The sequence below is a fragment of the Tauraco erythrolophus genome, chromosome 3 (genome assembly GCF_009769465.1).
Source record: "Tauraco erythrolophus isolate bTauEry1 chromosome 3, bTauEry1.pri, whole genome shotgun sequence".
Taxonomy (NCBI): Eukaryota; Metazoa; Chordata; class Aves; order Musophagiformes; family Musophagidae; genus Tauraco; species Tauraco erythrolophus.
This window is the reverse complement of record NC_141467.1, coordinates 1,369,013-1,389,904: the sequence shown is the minus strand read 5'-3', so window position 1 is coordinate 1,389,904 and position 20,892 is coordinate 1,369,013. Positions and strand designations below refer to the sequence as shown.

General features: G+C 44.8%; 2 protein-coding genes across 4 annotated transcripts in view; one reads left to right on the top strand and one right to left on the bottom strand.

Annotated features, from left to right (window-relative positions):
• KIAA0319 (KIAA0319 ortholog) overlaps positions 1-2,970 on the top strand; it is a 34,323-nt gene extending 31,353 nt beyond the window's left edge. For all 3 annotated transcript variants that reach the window (XM_009990333.2, XM_086608956.1, XM_086608955.1), the window contains exons 19-20: positions 1,811-1,902; positions 2,792-2,970. In XM_009990333.2, coding sequence (XP_009988635.2) covers positions 1,811-1,902; positions 2,792-2,970 — 271 coding nt within the window. The remainder of the gene's footprint in view (positions 1-1,810; positions 1,903-2,791) is intronic.
• Positions 2,971-8,428: 5,458 nt separating this feature from the next.
• On the bottom strand, positions 8,429-20,362 carry ALDH5A1 (aldehyde dehydrogenase 5 family member A1). The gene is made up of 10 exons (XM_086608407.1): positions 20,063-20,362; positions 19,489-19,572; positions 18,321-18,491; positions 17,921-18,037; positions 17,330-17,473; positions 16,341-16,484; positions 14,598-14,756; positions 13,103-13,272; positions 11,390-11,448; positions 8,429-11,214 (listed from the first exon to the last, which is right to left on the bottom strand). The coding sequence occupies exons 1-10, from the start codon at positions 20,360-20,362 to the stop codon at positions 11,009-11,011; spliced, it is 1,554 nt and encodes a 517-aa protein (XP_086464533.1). The 3' UTR covers positions 8,429-11,008.
• Positions 20,363-20,892: the final 530 nt, after the last annotated feature.

The following is a 20,892-nucleotide window of genomic DNA, read 5'->3' as shown; positions in this document are numbered from 1 at the left end:
TTTCTGTACAGACACACTTTTGTTGGAAAAGGTAGTGTCCATTTGTGGCTCTGTGATCTTCTACATTTTGAAACAGAAAGCCAATATTGGAGTATCCTTCATATTAAGAGATAATTTACGTTAAAATGCAGATCTTTATGGTCTCCCACTGAGTCCTCCACGTACTCCATGCTAAGAAAAAAGAGGCATGCCCTGAAGGTCACTGACATAGGAGTGTTCTAGGCCATGGGAAGGGAGCTGCTCCCAACCTGATGTCTCCCTTGGACAGGAAGGGTGGACATGTGGGCTGCATGTGGCTGGCAGGCAAGGAGTACTCTAACCATCTCAGATTTGCAAACTTCTCACTTCCTCTTTCCTTAAACTATTTTATCTACTGTATGTTGTTTCCCTCTCTGCCCTTTCCCCCTCCCAGTCTTTCCTAGTGAGCTGATAACGAATTTCTCTTTCAAGTGACAAGTCCCTGCAAGTTCTGTCACTAGAGGAAGCATTTTTGCTGCCGCTCAAAAAGCCCAGCAAGTAGATAACTTGTTCAGGTGTTAGCAAAAATGAAATATCGTCAGAATCTTTCTGGATTTTCAACTTCTAAGGTGTCTGTGCAGTATGTAAAGGATGCAGTTTGAAACACGGGGGAGTTGATGCTGGGTTTTATGATGGAAGGAACAGTGCTGTGAGTAAAATAATTTTAAGTAGAAGTGTGTCCCACTTCACCCCACAGGCTTCTGTGAATTTGATGAGAAAGGGATTGTTTGTGGGGTTCAGCTGCTTCTGTCCTTTGTCCTCGTGTGGCAGAGTGAGGGCTGGTTGATACAGACACATGTAAAAAAGAGGAGGGAAGTGCTGCACAGGACAGAAAAGCAAGAGATGCCCTTATCCTTGTGGAAACTTGTGGCTGGCTGGTGCTGGAATGTAGGCTCAGCAGAAGGTGGCTTCTCCACTGGGAGCTGTGCAGCCTGGGTGGGAGTGCTTCTCCAAACACTGTCAGAGTCAATGCTCGCCTTGACAAAGGGCACATCCCACCCACTCACACAGCTCCCAAGTCAGGAGAAAGAGGGCCAGAAAAACGCCTGAGGTGTGACAGCATGTTCTAGGAGGTGCCCCCTTGGTTTCATGCGCGAATGCCCTTATGTCTACCCTGAAATTCTGTGTTTGTTCCCTCTCAATCCAATACAAAAAACAGTTCTGTGTTGGTTCCTCTAGCTCCAGGACTTTCCCTTCTGTATCAATGAGCAGATGAGTAACTCCTGCAAATAGCTGAAACTTATCGTAGAGATGATGATGTTTGCAGCACTGGGGAGGTCGATGCTGGGGAGGGAGGTGGGGATTTGCCTGCAGACCCATAGGGCTTTGTCCCTGCATGCATGGGGGAGCCAATCTCCATTTTTTGCCTGGTCTTCTCTGGAAGCATAACCAGACAAGCACCACTTAAATTCTTTCAGTTTAAAAAAAAAAATAAATTGAGGACTTACCAATTCATACATTAATTTTATTTGGAAACAAATAAATGTCTACCTTGTGCCTAGCTACTATGTTGAAATTGAACAAACTGAACCCCTGTGGCCTAGGAAAGCAAGTCAGTCTTTCTTGCTTTCTTCATTTTTGTCTGTCAGAGAGAAAATAAATTATATCCTCTGGTTTACATTGTACAGCTGCTTTGTATGGGTATAAACTGGAACAGCTCTTTTCAAGTGGAGATGAGAAAGTATTATGAGGTTGTGCATTGGGGTATGTAGCTTTGTGTATGAAAAAAGAGAGGGAGTGGATTTGTATGTGTCCATGAGAACTAAATGTCTTTTGGCAACTTTCCTTTTAGCAGGAAGAGGACAAAGATAAGAAAGAAAACAAAATATACCATCCTAGATAACATAGATGAGCAGGAGAGGATGGAGCTACGACCCAAATACGGTAAGGGCTGCCTGTTTCAGGTGGGAACTCATCCACCAAGCTTACAGTCGATGTGTTTAAATGGACACCTGCAGACAGGCAGAGCCCAGAATCTGGCCTGCGAGTTTGGGAATGACAGAGGCAAGCATGGACAGGGAAATGGTGGGGGGAGAATCACTTCATTTCTTTCATGAGGCCTTGGGCTCAGCCATTGCTCTGAGCTTCTTCGTTAATTTTAATTTAGAACATCTAATTGTCCCACAGACTTTCCCTCTGTAACCTCTCCTCCACTGCACACAATTCAGTTTGGAGCTGTTTTTGTTGCTGTGCAGCAGTTCCCTCCTGGCCCTTAAGTGCCCTGTTAAACATCAGTAGACTTCAGCTGCTGCCTTCTGTTCACATATATTGTCATTTAGCTGAGTTTGTTTTTAGCAAAGGAAATATTGGAATCTAGGGGAAATAAAATCATCCTGAGAAATCACTGTCCTAGAATCATAGAATGGTTTGGGTTGGAAATGACCTCAAAGATCATCCAGTTCCAACCCCCCTGCCATGGGCAGGGACACCCTCCACTACACCAGGTTGCCCAAAGCCTCATCCAACCTGGCCTTGAACACTTCCAGGGATGGGGCAGCCACAGCTTCTCTGGGCAACCTGTGCCAGTACCTCACTGCCCTCAGAGGGAAGAATTTCTTCCTTATATCTAATCTAAATCTCCCCTCTTCCAGTTTAAAGCCATTGCGCCTTGTTCTATCCCTACACAACCTTGTAGAAAGCCCCTCTCCAGCTTTCCTGTAGGCCCTTCATGTACTGGAAAGCTGCAATACAATCACCCCGGAGGAGAGGACGGTTAGTTGGTACTAAAAAGTGAAACCTTTCTAATGAGCTTGTTTTGCTTTTTTATTGTCAGGTATAAAACACAGAAGTACAGAACACAACTCCAGTCTGATGGTCTCTGAATCAGAGTTTGAGAGCGATCAGGACACTATCTTTAGCAGAGAAAAGATTGAAAGAGAGAATCCTAAACCCCTCATGAATGGATCTATCAGAAATGGAGTTTCCTTCAGCTACAGCTCCAAAGACAGATAACTGAATGAGGGTAAAAGCACAGAACGTGCTGGTCCAACACAGCTGAAACATGTGGGCCCACCTCTGTTTTTCCAGCACCGAAAGCTTCCTAAAATACCAGCTCATTGCAGTTGAAAGGGTAAATTTCTAGTGGGGAGGGAAGGAGGAAGGATTAGATGGTCAACTGACTCCTCTTGTCACTGTTACAGGATCAAGGAAAAGCACATCTTATTTCTTGGGTGTTCCATGCTGAATGTTTGGCTGAACTGCAGAAGTCCTTCTGTCCTCTGTGCTGCCACGAAACTGGCCAGGGCTGTTGTGCCACTAACCAGTAACCGAGATGCGTACAGGTCCATGTCCTGTGCTCTGATCTCTCTTGGAGAAGCAGTGTGGTTGTGATGCTGACTGCAACAGACAAAGCCGATATAGATATATTCCCTAGCAACTATGGAGAGCAGTATGGGACCACAGGCTCCATCTTCATTTTCAGTTTAAGTTGGGAATGCAAAGAGAGTGCATTTTTTAGGGCATTGTATTTATCTCTGTGCTTTGTGAATTCCTTGTCTAGGGTAGTGCTCATTAGATGGAATCGTCTTTGCTTTCAAAGGAAGTTTACAATCTAGCAGTTGCATTTAATCAGCTGCAATGTGATCCATCTGTGTCCTGTAGGATGCAATGTTCCATGTATTTACATGGAAAGGATGGTGCCTGCAGCGAAGTCCAGCCTTGGGTTGCTTCTGTAATGATGAAGGTGCTTTGGCTGTCTGGAGTTGGCTATATCCAGCTGGGAAATAGCAGCAGAAAGGCAGGAAGGGCTCAGTGCACTGTGCTTTCAGCAGCATTTTGAGCATCCCAAACAAAGTTTTGCTTAGAGAGCACTTGTAAGGAGCTCTGGACCTTTTAAGACTGAACCCTCAGCTGAGACAAGTTTACATCCGTCAGCCTCAGTGCTCAGTTGAAGAACATGCCAGGCATTTGTGCAGTGAAGTGCTTGTGGCAGAGTATCCTGTGTGGAGCAGGAGATTCAACACCTACCTTGATTGTCCTGGGAACTGGTACTGAGGAAGCTTTTAACTTGAACACTAGATTGTTTTACTTTTTCCTCTGTGGCTATACAGTGACTAGATATGTTGGCCTAAAGAGATCCCTTTAGGTTTTTGGGAAGGGTAGGTGTGCTGGAGTTGTGGTGTACTTGTTTGCAATCTGGATAATTTCTTTATGGCATGCTTGTTAGGCTTTAAAGCCATGCCCCCAGTACCGTTCTTGAAATCCCAAACTGAAGAGCTGGCTCTTACACAGAAGTCTCACTTGTAGGGACATCTGTGTCAGTGGTACTGTCTGGCCACGTCAGCCTTTCCTGGGGGTCCTTGACTGACATGCTGGAGTCTTGGGCTGACCTGGAAGAATGATGTTCTGAGGGTGAAAACATTCCTCTGGGAGCATTTTGGACAGGGTTGGTTTTTTTAACTTTTTTTTTACATCTGATGGTGGAGAATCCATTAACAGAAGGGTGGAGCAGTGTAGAGATCAAGGGGAGCAGATCAGAAAGGACAGGGAAGGGGACATAGCCCACCTCCATCATGGGGAGTAATTTGGTAGAGAATTTTGGGGCTTTCTCCATCCTTTCATAGAAGTGCAGCACAACAGAATAGTTAGATTGAACACTGTGGCTTCTGTGCTTCTCTTGTTAATGGAGCTGGGCAAGAGTCAGAACTCTCTAAGTTGGAAGGAATCAGTAGTCAAAAGTTACAGCAACGTGGCGTGCTCATACCTGGTTTCACACCTTTGATACTCAAATGCAGCCAGCAACAGTCCCTTGAGGCTACTGATGCTGCCCTGATTGTGTTTTATCCTGTGCCTAGCCCTCCATTTCTCTGGAGTCCTGAGTGTGGCTGCAGGAGTCGTGGTGGGAGATGCTGTGAAGAGTTAACAAGGGCTAACACAAGTGTTTTCCATGTTTTTCCCATTCCCACCATCAAGATGCAGTATAAATGGTATGATTTCCTTTCTTCAGAAGCCCAGTTCTAACTCTACGTATGGGGCTTTTAGGCTATTTATTAAAACAAATCTAATTTATCTCACCCTCCCCCTTCTAGAGTGTGTGTATATATTTGTTTTTAATGACTTGATCAATAAAAGCAAGGTCAGCTTTTGATGTCTTTTAATTTCTGCTCCAGATGAGTTAACATAATAACACAGTGTTCACTTAAAAGTATTCCTGAAGTAAGTTAAGGCCCACTTAAAATATTGATTTTGTTGTTGTTGTTTTAAATCAAAATGCTGGGCTTAATCCATTCTGCACAAATTCCCAAAATCTTCTAGCAGGAAATATGCTCTTGGAAACATGTATTTTACAAAATGCAAAAACTTGCATAACCAGCAACAACTTGGTATCAGCCACACTGCCATTAATGCTTCTGCTAAATAGTGTGTCCAATGTGCCTTTATCTAAAAACTAGCCTTTTAGGATGTGTCAGTGCCATCAGCAATATCCTCCAGTTTTGTGAAGTCAGTCACTTGTGTGTTTTGGTGTTATTTTACATTTTTAAAGCTGGTGCTGAAGCCTGGGAGGTTGCTCTTTCAAGGAAAATTAAAATTCTGACTTTTTTTAAAAAAAAAATGAAGATGGGTTCTCTAGTAGAACAACTCCAGGAGTCATAAACCTGCTTTCCTCAATGCTGCAGAATTCCTAGGGCTGTTCCCCCTCGCACACACACGCTGTGGCCTCGGATCTTTGGATCATTGGCAAGTTCATGGGCCATGAAGGCACATGCCTGGGATTATTTAGGTTGAAAGAGACTTGAAGATGTGCGATGGCACTCAGGATGATCTGCTCCATAACCTTCTGTAGCACTGAGGTCAGGCTGATAGATCTGTAGTTTCCTGGATCCTCTTTCCAGCCCTTCCTGTAGATGGGCATCACGTTTGCCAACCTCCAGTCAACTGGGACCTCCTGGTTAGCCAGGACTGCTGATAAACGATGGAAAGTGGCTTGGTGAGCACTTCCACCAGCTCCCTCAGTGCCCGTGGGTGGATCCCACCCAGCCCCATAGACTTGTGTGTGTCTAAGTGGGTGTAGCAGGTTGCCAGCCATTTCCTCTTGGATTATAGGGGTTTCATTCTGCTCCCCATCCCTGTCTTCCAGCTCAGAGGGCTGGGTACTCAAAGAACAATTGGTCTTACTATAAAAAATGAGGCAAAGAAGGCATTAAGTACCTCACCTTTTTCCTCATCCTTTGTCACTATTTCCCCCCCCACATCCAGTAAAGGATGGACTGGTTTGATTCTTCCACCCCCCTTGGAAGAACTCATTCCTCTTACATAAGATCCAGTTTGCTTTTAGCATGAAACTTGCACCAAAGTTGAAAATAATAGTTTCTGGCTTGGTGAATTTGTGATACCACATGTTAGCATCACTTGGCCACACGTTTTGTCAGGAATTTAGGAGAGACTATAGCAAGCCTTGTATCTTGATCCAGTATAATTTTTATTTCTGAAACTGTTGCTTTCCTGCAGAATGTCAGGTCATACCTGGAATGAAAGAGTTGGAAAACTAGCTGTTAAGGTGCAAACACAAAGTTTGATGCTAGCTTTCTACAAATGGGTTTGAAGCAGGTTCTCAGTCCTCATGGGTTACTTCCACACCATTTTCCTTCATATACAGAAAGAGTGCTGGCAGCTTCTTAGTGAAATAGGGCTGGGAATATTCCAACAGTCTGGTCTGTGCTTGAAAAGCAGGGGAGAGTAGCTACAGCTTGTCATGTATGGCTTGGAGTCCACTGAAAATAAAGAATAAATTCTGTTTGGCACTTTTAAGATACTGCCTCTCTTTGAAGGCAAATGTTGTATTGGTACTTAGATCATAGCCTTGGTATATAAGTGCTGGATTTTCATTTGCATCTTGGTTTGACATTCATACGTGCTGATGCATGCACAAGCAGAGATTGTCCGGTTATGCAAAAGGACTGCCTTTGTTTGCATTTTAAGTAAGGAATATATTTTGGAAAAAAACTTCCTTACCATTACTTCCTGAGGCATTCAGCAGGATGTAGACACAGCACAAAACTGCCGTGCTGCCAACAGGTCGTTGGCTTGTGTTTTTCATTTGCTGCTGCTGCAGTACCAAGTGAAATTTCCCTTGGGAAATCTGCCGAGATGCAGATGGAAATTCTCTGTCCTATGGTTCAACATGTCATATTAGGAAATTGCAGAGAAATTCAAGAAAAATGTGAATGGTCTAATTGCAGAGGATTTTTTTATATGGCATGGGGAAAATAAGTTATTGTTTCATGTGTAAGACTACATTTTTGACTGCATCCTTTTAGGTAAACAGAGTCTGAGCGGTCTCCCTCTGTCAGAGGCATCAGATACAGGTACTGTTCATGTTTTGTGCCACTAGATGTGTTTGCTTATGACTTTTTCTTTTCTTTTGTGGTCTCTTGTGGGCAAACAGAAGTGTGCACACATGCAAGGAACTTCACTGTCTGGGAACTTAACAGAGAGACACAGGGAGCACATTTGTGTTCTCTGTGCCGAGTTTAAACTTTCCTTGAACAGTTCTGGTATTCTTGAAATAATTGAGATCTTAAACAAATTTCCTATTCCTGTTTTAAGCCTCAAGTGAAAGTAGTTTTGCCCCTCAATATGCTGATAATGTAGTCAGCTGGAGCTTTGGGATGGTGGTAATAAAATGACAGCTACTTTAGTCTTCAGAGCCATTTATGAGGTTTGAGAGAGGTAAACATTCCTCCAGAAGAAGGGAAATGGGACAGAGGTGAATTAACATTCCTTAACATCACCTATTGTTTGTCTTTGAGCCCTAACTGTAATACTAATCCCATACTTTGGCAGCAAAAGAGAACCCATTTGACATACCTTTTGTGTCTTGAACTCCCCAAGGCAAGGGAGGGGACTTTGAAGCACAGAAATAAAATTTTAAAAAGGAGGGAGAAAAGGCACATCATTTTTTCTTTCGCACAAGCTACGAATCCAATGCAGATGAGCCACACGTGTAGTTTGTCTCTATGAAAGCACTTCTCCATGTGGGTGGACGGGTGAGCTGTTGCAGAATTTATTTTAGGAACCTGTTTCTAGAAAATGTTATTTATTGCAAATGGTAATGTATTGTAACTGGAACCATTTCTGAGCTGAAATTATTACATTTATGTAACTACTAATAAAGTTTTGTCTTTGCTTCTAGGAAGTTATCAGGTGCTCTGTTGGACTCCACACTCAGGTCAGCTAATACACCATAGCTTACATCTGTATCAAACATAAAAGTAATTCAAAAGTAATTGGGGTAACCAAAATCTTACACCTCATGAACATGCAGATGCAAAAAAGTGTCTTTTTCCAGTGGTAAAGCTGGCAGAACAAAAAATTCTGTATAAATCTGAGAGATTGAAAATGTGGTGGCTGTCAGTTTGTCAATTCAACATTGAGGAACATAATAAACCACAAAATCCAGTGCTTTCACAGGAGTCATTTATTAACTGAAAACATCTTCCATCACAGGTTTAATATCCAGAAATTGCTAAACTATCACAAACATAATCAACATAACTGAGGTGTTAAAATTCAAGTATATCTTTTGTTGAAGAATCACAGCTTTTGCTCTAAAGACAAGTTCAAGATTACTCTGTGCTTAGCTGATGTAGACCTTACTGACACAAGGAATCCAACCACAGTCCAATCTAGACAAAGGTATTTTTAAAATTCATTATATACCTTATCTTTAATTATGGTTTGTGCTTGTTATCAGGCAGAGTAAAAGGTATTATTTGCTAGGAAAAAAGTAAACAATAATTTTAACAGACAGAAAAGACATCAAGATTTTTAAATGCACCCATGCATCAGGTCAGTAACTTTGCAATGAATGGAGCAGCAGGTTAAGAAGTACACCCCCATTCAAGACTGCACTGTCACACAGCAGTAAATGAGATAACTTTAATTTTGCCCTTATACTGCAGTTCAGAGAGATGTATTTGAAGTCTGTGTAATGTCAGTAGTAGATACTCTACCTGTGTACAATAACTACAAGCGTGCCTGCCTCACTGCATTGTGGTACCCAGGCATCAAGTGATGACCTCCTTCTACCTAGTTACTCTTTCCAGTAAGAAATAAACACCAGCTGGCAGCCAAGGCTGGCTAACAGCTTCCTCTTCCACAATACTGTATTCCCCAAATTCAGGCAGCCCGTGTGCTCTATGGTGTAAGCTTAGAAGTTGGCTGTAAGAAAGTTTCTTTCAGCTAGTGTAGAAATAGGTCATCTGTTTTTTATTCTTGGCAACAGGCATGTATGCTGCAACTGATAACAGCAGTAAGTCATCACTATCTTAAATGTGCATTTTTGGTGCACTGGAAACTACTGGAAGGGCAGTAAACACCCTTTAGCTGCCCTTCAGTTGGCATGATGCACACATACTGACAGATACTGTGCTCCAGACCCGCCTGGTCTCAAGTGTTACACAAATATAACCATAAAAAATATTTAGAAATAGTAAGTAGCAATGAATGCTACCTTATGTGCGCTTTAAAAAAATGCTGTGAAACTCAGTTCCAGCTTGGTTCCCCCTCCCCACCTCCAAGTCTTGTGTTACCTCGTACCTCTTTGCCTGTTTGGATAAAATATCTTTAAAATATCACATTTCATAGGGTACATTCTACCCTACATAGGGTCTGTAGGAAGATCTCTGTTGCCTTCCTTCATTTATTTTTAATAATTAATGGGTAAAGCCCCACCAAATAAAGTTAACCAACACAGGAAACAAAATTTATTCTCCTTAGCCTCTTCAGTGCTGATTTATTTGCCAAACTGACATGGCACATTTTTTGAAGTGCTTCTTTTGACTACCATTAAAATAATGTTTAAACAGCACTGTTTATTTCATATTAAGGAATCTTTACATGATCTTTTGAAGATGACAATTAAAATAGTGAGGTGATGCGTAGAAGTCTCACCTCTGATCGCTGTTTAAATCTTTATTAGGTCACAGGTTAGCCAAGTTTGAAAGTTTTTAAACCCTCCTCCCTAACGGACATTCACCTGTGCAACCACAAATCCGGTTCCAAGCCCAAAGCCCAGAGGAACAGAACCATCCATCTGCTCCTGTTCTTTGGAGGTGGAGAGTAATGTTCCTTTAGACACTGAGCAACATTTACATTAGTGACTGTACTTCTACCCAAGGTGAGTCACATTCTTTTCACGGAAGGGAGTGTATCTATATCATCATGCCACCACTTGTGCTTCCTTAACACAGCCCTTACAGTGTCTCCTTACAATTCTGCAAGTTATTCCTGCAAGTAAGCATCCTGTCTTCTTCCTGCTCCTCACTAAGCCAGCAGCTCCCTGTCCTGCAGGACTGCTGGGGCTCACAAACATCAAGCAAGGGCAATATTTGATCCCAGGTGTGGAAGCTGTCAGGCACAAATTACAGCTCTTTGCTCAGAAGCCCAAAGCAGGTGGCAGCTTAGCAGCCAGAATTAACGTGGCACTGAAAAAGTTGACTTTCCCTGCATGGATGCCTGGCTGCAGCTAAAAGCAGTTCCTCACCTTTCATAAGCACCAGATTCTCCCACAATTAAAAAACAAAAGGCACACCTGCTTCTCAAAGAAGGTCACATAACCACATCAGAAAATGTTATTTACACAAAACTTTAAAGGGAGACTGCCATCCTCAAAGCCTCCCACATCCACACTGAAACAGCAGAGGCAGTAGGAAATGGTGATCCAGTTTGCCCTTGCCATAGGTTACCAGCTATTTTCATTATGCACAAGTTTCCAGGTCCTCTCAGTTACACAGGTGTAATCCCAGAATAATAAGTGTGCGTTCTTCCCTACTCCTTACTAAAAATGATGGACACTGTGATCACATTGCTGAAAAACTGAATGTATAAAGAAAGAACATATGGCAGCACAGAATATTGTAAATATCTACCCATACAGAACAGGGTTGCTTAGTTTTAAAGAAGGTAGAAGTTGCATTCATATGTATTTCTGGTTCAAGAAGCTTATTACCACTCTCTTCCAAGCTGGTGGGAATGTGCTTTTTGAAGATTTTTATAAGCCTCCAAAGCAGACGTATTTTATTTCTAAGTACTCATCAATGCCATATTTTGAACCTTCTCGCCCTAAGCCAGACTGTTTTACCCCACCAAAAGGACTCTCCACTGCGGAGACGATGCCTTCGTTAACACCAACCATGCCAACTTCCAGCTGCTCGGCAACTCTCCAGATCTGAGCTGGATCTTGGGAGTAGAAATACCCTGCCGTGTAGACACAGATAGAGGACTGATGATTAAAATCGGGAAGAACAATTGCAGAAGACTGTGAAAAAGAGACTTACTGACATCACGTCTGCCGTTGCATTAAAAAACATCGCCCCATATCACTAAAGCTCATAAAAGCACATAAATCCATTGAGCTGACAGAGAGGCATACCTGCTAAACCCACATCGGCTGCGTTTGCTATAGCAACAGCTTCTGCTTCGCTCTCAAATCTGTCAACAGAAAGAGGAAAAAATAAAAAATACAGGTTAGGCCTGCAGTTCATCTGCCATCTTGCTCACTTGCTGACAAGAAGCAGCCTTATCAAAAATAAAAATGTCAAAATGCCTTTTTTTTTTTTTTCAAAAAATGTATTTTGAATATCTAACTTAATTTTCACTTTGAAGCACCAGAGGAATTTCTACCGCTTCTCTTTATTTAAACTGCAGTTAAGTAGCTCAGATTGTCTTGTCCTCCCTAGATACTGGTAGCTAAAACATTGCTGATGACACCTACTTTGTGGTGGTGTGGACACGCTGGAGGGAAGGGATGCCATCCAGAGGGACCTGGACAGGCTGGAGAGGTGGGCTGTGAGAATCCCATGAAGTTCAACAAGGCCAAGTGCAAGGTCCTGCACGTGGGTCGGGGCAATCCCAAGCACAGATACAGACTGGGCAGAGAATGGATGGAGAGCAGCCCTGAGGAGAAGGACTTGGGGGTGCTGGTGGATGAGAAGCTCAACATGAGCAGGCACCGTGCGCTGGCAGCCCAGAAAGCCAACTGTGTCCTGGGCTGCATCCAGAGCAGCGTGGGCAGCAGGGCGAGGGAGGGGATTCTGCCCCTCTGCTCTGCTCTCCTGAGACCCCACCTGGAATACTGTGTTCAGCTCTGGGGTCCCCAACACAAGGAGGACATGGAGCTGCTGGAGTGGGTCCAGAGCAGGTCCATGAAGGTGATCCAAGGGCTGGAGCACCTCTGCTATGGAGACAGGCTGAGAGAGTTGGGGCTGTTCAGCCTGGAGAAGAGAAGGTTCCGGGGTGATCTTATAGCAGCCTTCCAGTACCTAAAGGGGCTACAGGAAAGCTGAGGAGGTACTGTTTTCAAGAGTGTGCAGTGACAGGACATGGGGCAATGGCTTTAAACTGAAAAAGGGGAAATTTAGATTAGATATAAGGAAGAAATTCTTTCCTCTGAGGGTGGCGAGGCACTGGACCAGGTTGCCCAGAGAAGTTGTGGCTGCCCCATCCCTGGAAGTGTTCAAGGCCAGGCTGGATGAGGCTTTGAGCAACCTGGTGTAGTGGAGGGTGTCCCTGCCCATGGCAGGGGGGTTGGAATTAGATGGTCACTTTCAACTCAAACCCTTCTATGATTCTTCACAGGTTAGTCCATCCACCAATTTCCCCAACTATGCAAGCACTCTCAACTATGAGAGAGAATCATATGTTCTTCCATCACATCCAATTGCTCTGGGTCAAGGCAGGGAAGGTTTTAGGGAGAAAACAGAGCTCTAAGTCATCCTTCATCAGAAAAACTTAGGACTAGCACATCACATGACAAACTGCCATGTCACTACTACTCTCCTACTTCATACCACTAATCATGAAGCTGATGAGGGTTTTACAGCAATCTACCCTTGCCTAAGTGCTGATGCAATTTAAATGAAAATAATTTTCAAAAAGTTGCAGAGATGCTACGATCAGGTCGAGAGAGAGGAACCACATATCCAAAGTAAGTTTTCACATGTGTACCCCAATCTTATTACAAGACTTGCGTGATTGTACAAAAACATCTTTTGGCAAACTGTCATTCAAATCCTATGTATTCAAAATAATATTTCATTGTTTTGTTTGAATTGCTATTTTTCATCTGGAAAATGAACAATCTTACCTGATAACTGGTGCTAAAGGGCCAAATGTCTCCTCTTGGGTGCAAAGCATTTTTGTTGTAACATTACTAAGTAATGTTGGCTCAAAGAAATTCTTCCCCAAGCTGTGTCGTTTCCCTCCAGTCACAACAGATGCTCCTTGAGAAACTGCATCATTAATGTGTCTCTCTACCTGAGGCATGCAAACCAAAAATCTCAAAGTTAGCATTTAGGAATGTACAATAGTAAATGTTTCACTGAAGAAATAATACTCTCCAGTAATAAACAGAAGGTTTTGAAGAGAGGTTTATACTTTGCAGAAGGCCATTTGCGGTATGACTTAAAATTTCTCTTAAATTTTTCTTTTTCTCAGTCTGAGATAATTTCTGAGAGATAAATTGTGAGTACAGCCCCAGCCTCACGGATATTAAAAATTCTGCTTTTCTGTTGAAATGAAAGGATTACATCAAACATGGTATCTGTCATGATGCACTATGGAAACAGAACTACACGACTTGTCATTTAAAGACAAACAGACAACCTTCAGGATGGTACTGGCAAAAACATTTTCCACCTGCTATGTCTAAAATTCATCCAAAGACAAGACAGTAGTAAGAAAATTAATGTAGCAGTCTCCACCCAGAATACTGTCCTTTGGAATTGCAGAAAGGCAGCTGACTACATCCAGTGCTTGCCTATTTGTATATATAGATGGATATGATACACACACACACATACACTTTTGAGATGAACAAAGGGAAGGCATGAAGGAAAGAAATCAAAGTACTGTATCTGTTGTCTCCCAAATAACTCTGAATATCTTCATATTCTATTATTTTATAAACATGAAGAATCTGGCAGCATTCAAGTATAATGGGATTCGAACCAAGCTTGCATATAACTGAGTCGTGGTATCTTAGAAAGTATGAACAACATAATTTAACAATCTTTAACCTTAGGAAGGGTGAAATATTATAGAAAATGTGACTCATTGTGATTTAAAAAAAAAAAAAAAATAATTCCTAGAGTCACAAGTCATCCAAAACAGGAGACCCAAACCATGTATGTAAGGTTTCAAGTGATTACAACATGCAGAGCTGCAGTGTTTTTAACTTCCATGTATTATTCTCCTTAGCTTTTGCCAAACACAGGCACTGTTCTTCAAAATCAGCTGTCATTCACAGTGCTTCAGAACTGCAGGATCACCATACAACTCTCACAGTGTATCCAATTTCAGTAAATGTTCTCAGGAACAGCGAGGAATTAACCAGCAGGAATCAGTTTCTCCTAAAGGAACAATCTTTTTCCTACAATCGAAATAGGGGAATGATGCCTTAACTGGCCACATCTGTTTGTCTATATGTATATATGGACTTGGAGGACAGAACACACTTCCAGCCACACTGCAAATACATCCTAACAAAACAAGTGTGAAAAAAGTGAAATATACATCTAAAGTTACCTTATGGATCATAAAAAGGAAATAAAGATATCAAAAATTCGATCTTTCATTTATACCTTCTCCACTGCTTTTTCATTAATTAGTGGCCCTTGGGTTGTTTTTGCATCAAATCCACTTCCAACATGTAGTTCTCTCTCTATAGCTTTAGCAAACTTTTCCACAAATTCGTCATGGATTCCCTTTTGCACCAGGAAACGGTTTGTGCAAACACAGGTCTGAAAACAAACAAGAAAAGGAAAAACAAACAGTAGTTAATATTGTATTTATCAGTGACTGGCCTTCATGCCACAGTACCAGGCTACTACAGACATCTGTCCTCGGCCTCTTCTACAGCATCCTGAAGCGTTATCTCCTTTTGCCACTTCTTTCATCACCTCACTCACTTTAGAAATACAACCTCAACAAGTAGGGGTGTGAAACATGCTATACTGCTAAATTCACGTCGCTTACACTGGGAAAAGGTTTTGTGAGTTCTGTGGACTCTCATACATGGATCAATCAAGGTCCAGAAGCTGCAAGAAATACTTTCAAATTACAGATTGCAAAATGCTGGACTGAGCAGTAGAACTTCGAATCACACTTGATGGTGTGGGGTCTTTTTTTCTGACTCCTTCGTTGAGTTTGAGTTTGCCTTCTTCCTGGAATTTGTTTGTAAGTGCTTTCAGTGGGCTATTTATTCCCTGCCCATGGCAGGGGGGTTGGAACTAGATGATCTTTGAGGTCCTTTCCAACCCTAACCATTCTATGATTCTATGATTCTATGATTTATTTGTGCTACTCCTGTGCTCTAACTGCTACTATTTTGATTGCTATAGTCTCTCAAAAGTAACAGCTACTTTATCCTTCTGTGCAGCAGCAAAGGTGCCTTTTATGTTAGCTCTTGTCCAGTCTGTGTCTGATCACTCAGTGGTCCTTGTCTACATTCCAGTCCATTTTGTTTCCTCTCTTTCTTCCCAAGACTAGTCTTACGTTTTCTTCTTGTGTTACTCAAGCAATGTTTTCCCAACCAAATGACCTCCCAATCCCACCAAAAACTTGCTGCTTCTCCAAAGCTGGAGTTGCATCAACTTCATGTTCATAGAATCATAGATTGATATGACTCTATTCATACATGGAGAGGTAATACTCGTAAGGCTGGAACAGTCTCCACCCAGCGCTGCTCAGCAGACTGTTCTCAAAAGTGATGCTCTTAAAAGTTTTTTGACTCTTAAGTAAAATACATTTGAAGCAATGTATGCTTGAAGTCTGTCTATCACGTTTTTTAAGCTACTCATTGTGGGAAAATCTAGCCGTGTGTGTCTTAATGGATTTCAATCCCTTTAACTCCTGCTGGGTGCTTTCAGAACACAAAAAAAGACTTGAATTTATTACAGAAGGAAACATCTGTTGAGAGACTTGAGGTCACCATTTTTAAGAAATGGCTAGGCACATGTTATTCCTGAAAACTGAGGCAGGATGGTGTCTTTTCACAGCTCTAGTTCTCCAATGAACTTCATGCTAACAAAACATAAGACAAAATGTCTTATCACTTCTCATGCTCTTGCGAGGGGTCCTAGTGAACATCTTCCTTCTCAGTGATCCTGACTGCCATGTATATTGTTAAATACATGGGACTTCACAGTGTTGTTATTTAGACTTGCTGGTAACTGACTTGAGTGCCCAGAACCATGTGTGACTCCAGTATCTTTCTCTTCACAATGTTTTATGCTTTCCTTTTACACAGAATAGCGTATATACAGCTTAAACTAGATGTACAGCTCTTCACTTTCCAGAAACAAGGACAAAAAGGTTACTCTTACCTGTCCTGAGTTTCTATACTTGGAAGCAAGGGCTCCTGCAACAGCACGGTCCACATTGGCACTGTCAAACACTATAAAAGGAGCGTGTCCTCCAAGCTCCATGGAAACTCGCTTCACAGTGCCAGCTGCATGTTTCAGCAATATCTGTGGGCAACAGAGATGGTGAACTGTGGAACCACAGATGGAAGGCAGGGAAAAACTAACTCTGGCAGGGAATTATATCTTCTCTATAATGCTAGACAATCTGTTTTCTCCTATAACAAAACCAAAAGATTAATTTCCTTCATTAAGATCTTTAGAGATTAAATTCTGGCCAAGAAATAATGAAAAGAAGGATTTTCATCAACTTCAGGTCAGGTGAGGCTTTTATACACTAACATTGTCACTCTTGTTTCCTTGTTCTTTTCTTTTTAGGTAATATCTTGACTACTCTTGCAAAATTTCTCCAAGATCTGACAGAAGTTGGGATTAAGATTTGCCTTGATACCAGACGACTTCTTCATTCTGCATACAGCCATCCCACAGAACTCTATCATCTAGCCACACTCTGCAGTTTGCTGATTTCATGAGAGATGGTGACAAGATTGCTTATTGACTAAGGTTGACAGGAGAGATTCAAGGGCCTCCCTCACTTCTCTAATACTTTCTCTCAACTGCAGAAGCCATTCCTGAATAGTACCTTTGAAACTCCATGTCAGTGTTCTTACTGGTATGCTGTCACCCTACAACATGAAACAAGAGCATCCTGCACAGAACTGTTCACATTATAATTTAATAAAGGGCAGTTATCCAGAAGTTACACACACACATCCTTCTATGAAGTAAATACTAAAGTAAATAGGCAGTATCTCAAGTACACAATTATTTGGATGATCTGTGTACAGGAGCCAGAAAAGACGACGGCTCTGTATAAAGACACACACTTTCCCCCTACCTTTCCAGTATAACCACAGTAATAATCTTCAAGGATATTCTGTGCACTCATGTACCTTTCCTACCGCTGTAGAGCCAGTAAAAGATATTTTGGATACCAATGGATCAGTGCACAGAACTTCCCCTACAGCTGGTGCCTGTTGTCTGGAACAAGGAACAACATTATACACTCCCGCTGGAATTCCGGCCTGGTTTGCAAGCTGCAACAAAACAAAAACATAATGTGCATTATCAGTGCATTTTGTACAAGGAATAGTCACTAAACATTTGTTTATTGTTTTGAAGAAGCCAGTCTGTAAGTCAATGGAAGCTGAACGTGCACAAGACAACTAGTAACAGATGCCACAGTGTCAAGAGAGCAGCTTTGCTCCAGTTTAAGTTGTCTGGCATTCAAAGTAACCAAAGGAAAGATGGAAAGATGTTTTGTGTAGCTAAATGGCCAGGTCTTTGAGGATTTGGACCATATTAGAGGCAACTTTAAAAGATTCCTACTGAACTAAAACCTCTGGATCACATCAGCCAGTTTGCCCTTTCTTCATGCACGAAGCTGGCCACTTGAAGATACCTATGGTATCTTTGAAGCTCATCTGACTCCTCGTTCACAGCTTCAGTTCACTGCTAAGGTAAAGCCTAGCACAAAAGCTCACCTCCCCAAGAGCCAGTGCTGATAACGGGGTGTCCTCTGCAGGTTTCACCACCACTGTACACCCAGCTGCCAGAGCTGCACCAACCTTCCGGGTAATCATAGCACTGGGGAAATTCCACTGGGATAAGAGAAAAAAAAGTACAATCAAAACTGAGAAAATGTGGTCTCCTGCTTTTCCAGAAAGCTGACATTTTCCGTAATTACGTGATAACTGAAACAGACTTGCATGATGTGCTTTGTCCTAAGTGAACATCACAAAGAAGCACTGCCAATCCAGGAAGAAGTGAGTACGAGGTAGAAATGAAACTTTCTGAGGGCTGGAGGAACCACAGGGCCACGGGCCCGTGCTGTGGGCTGAGCTGAAAACCTTCCCATGGTTTGAAAAATTCACCTATGCTTACTGGGGTTATAACGGCTGCCACTCCTACTGGCTGCTTCAGCACCAGGATTCTCCTGTCTTTTGCAGATGCTGGAATGACATCCCCATAAACGCGGCGAGCTTCCTCTGCAAACCACTCCAGAAACGAGGCGGAATACAGGATTTCACCCTGTGCTTCTTTCAGAGGCTTCCCCTTTAATTAAATCAGATTGAAGATACACTGTAAGCAGCACACTGAAGCAATAAAAACATTCGAGTAATTTGGGAGTTTCTGTTCTTTTCAGAGTACTTTATAACGCCCTATCACGTACATGGCAATCTCCAAAAAGGATTATATGACTGCAGCAGCAATAATTACGCATCTTCAATACACCATCATTTTGTATGCTGTGCCTGGATCCATACCTGCCCTAGACAAGGAGCTGGAACAGCAAACGTAGCCTGTGTCTATTTACAACCTGCAGTTAGCTGCTACTACCAGGAGATGCAAATTCTGGCAAAACATTTGCTTTGGGGAGTACTGCTTTGGACTACCTCCAGGTCTGATCCTGTAGACTGAACAACCATTCGCAGCTGGGACACCACAGGGGAGCTGCTGAAATATCTTCCAGCAGGGTTCTATCCAAAAGGGCACCACAGTTTTGCTGCTGAAATATCTTCCAGCAGGGTTCTATCCAAAATGACACCAGTCTGTGAGCTCCCAGGCTGCTCCATGATGCAAACCAAATCACACTGAGTGAATCCAACTAGGAGACTTGCTTCAATAGTACGGCAATTTTTTCTAAGTCAATGAAACTGGTAAAACACAAACGTTTCTGCCACGAAGACCACGGTTTAGGTTAACATATGGTTTTGCACACCACAAAGCACAATGTGGGCCTGATTTCCACTGGATTGTTAGGTACTACTGTCATCAAAATAACCCATCATACGTATGTCAGAAAGAGAAATGTTGGAAACATTATCCATTGACCTCACACAGCGATGTGAACGCACAACGTGTGCGCTAGGCTCAACTTTTTTAAGTAATAAAATAAAGATACGGTGGTGAAAAGCATAGAGGGTGTTTTGACGGCTGTCAGCTTTGTTTTATTTTATTCCAACGTTAGCATCCCTGCATTACGTTTCTAAAAAGGCGGGATGAGCACGGGGCAGTACCCGTGTCCGCTCACCCGGCACGCCCTACTCACGTTCTCGGCCGTTACGATCCTCGCCAGCTCCTCCTGGTTCTCCAGCATCAGCTCGTACCACCGGCGGAGACGCGCGCTCCTCTCCTGGGAAGACAGAAGGCTGCTGGCCCCACAGCGCCCGGGACAAGCCTCTCCGGCGGGGAAGCCACATCCCGTTACGACTCCCGGGATGGACCCGCAGCCCGCACCGCACCGGACCCCTCCAGGAGTCGCGCACCGCCACCCGCAGCCGCGCACGGCAGCCGCGCATCCCCCTCCGCCGCCGCGCACGCCTCTCCGCCGCCGCGCACGCCTCTCCGCCGCCGCGCACGCCTCTCCGCCGCCGCGCACCGCCCCTCCGCCGCCGCGCACCGCCCCTCCGCCGCCGCGCACCGCCTTCCGCCGCCGCGCACCGCCTTCCGCAACCGCGCACCGCCCTCCGCCGCCGCGCACGCCCCTCCGCCGCCGCGCACCGCCCCTCCGCCGCCGCGCACCGCCCCTCCGCCGCCGCGCACCGCCTTCCGCCGCCGCGCACCGCCTTCCGCAACCGCGCACCGCCCTCCGCCGCCGCGCACGCCCCTCCGCCGCCGCGCACCTTGGCGGGGAGGCGGCCCCAGGCGGCGCCGGCCCCGTGCGCGGCGCGCACCGCCGCCCGCGCCTCTGCCGCGCCGCAGTCGGCCACTCGGCCCAACTCGGCGCCGCTGGCCGGGTCCTGCACGGGGAACGTGGTGGCCGCCTCCACCCAGCGGCCGCCCACCAGCGCGCCCCGGCGCGTCAGGGCGGCGGGCAGCGCGGAGCTACCGCGCCGCTCCGCCGCCAGGCCCGCGGGAGGCAGGAGGCGGCGGCGGCGGGCGGCGGCGGCGGCGGCGGCGCGGCGCAGCGGGACGCTCGCCATGGCTGTTCGCCGGTGACGAGCGGCGGGGCCTGCAGCGAGCCCGCCCCGGAAGAGCTGCTGCGGAGGGGCCGGGCCGCGGGCGGGCGCTGGCTGCGGGGCGGTGCTCGGGGTGTTCTGCTTCCCAAAGCCGCGCTTCGCTCCCGCACCGACGCGTTCCGCGGGGAGCGGGAGGAGATGCGTGCCCGAAGGCTTCGCTCCAGGAGCACCGACCCTGGGGGGGCTACGGTGGCGCCGGGCTAGTGGCCCCCCAGCTCCGGCTACTGCGGCCCGGGGCGGCTGCGGTCACGGTGACGGCCGCTGCCCGGTGCCAGCTGTGCGCGGGGGCCGAGCCAGCGTGGCGCGGAGGGTGGCCGGGAGCCGCTGCGGTCGGGCGGGAGTTGGGAGCGATGCGGTCGTCATCTCCCGGGTATCAGTCGGGATGGTGAGACCCAAACGTGCGTGCGGCTCGCCAAAGCTTAACGGATTCGTACTGCCCACAAGTCAGGAGCTGGTGTGTTTCTGTTTTCCAGCAATTAAGGAGTTAATTTTTG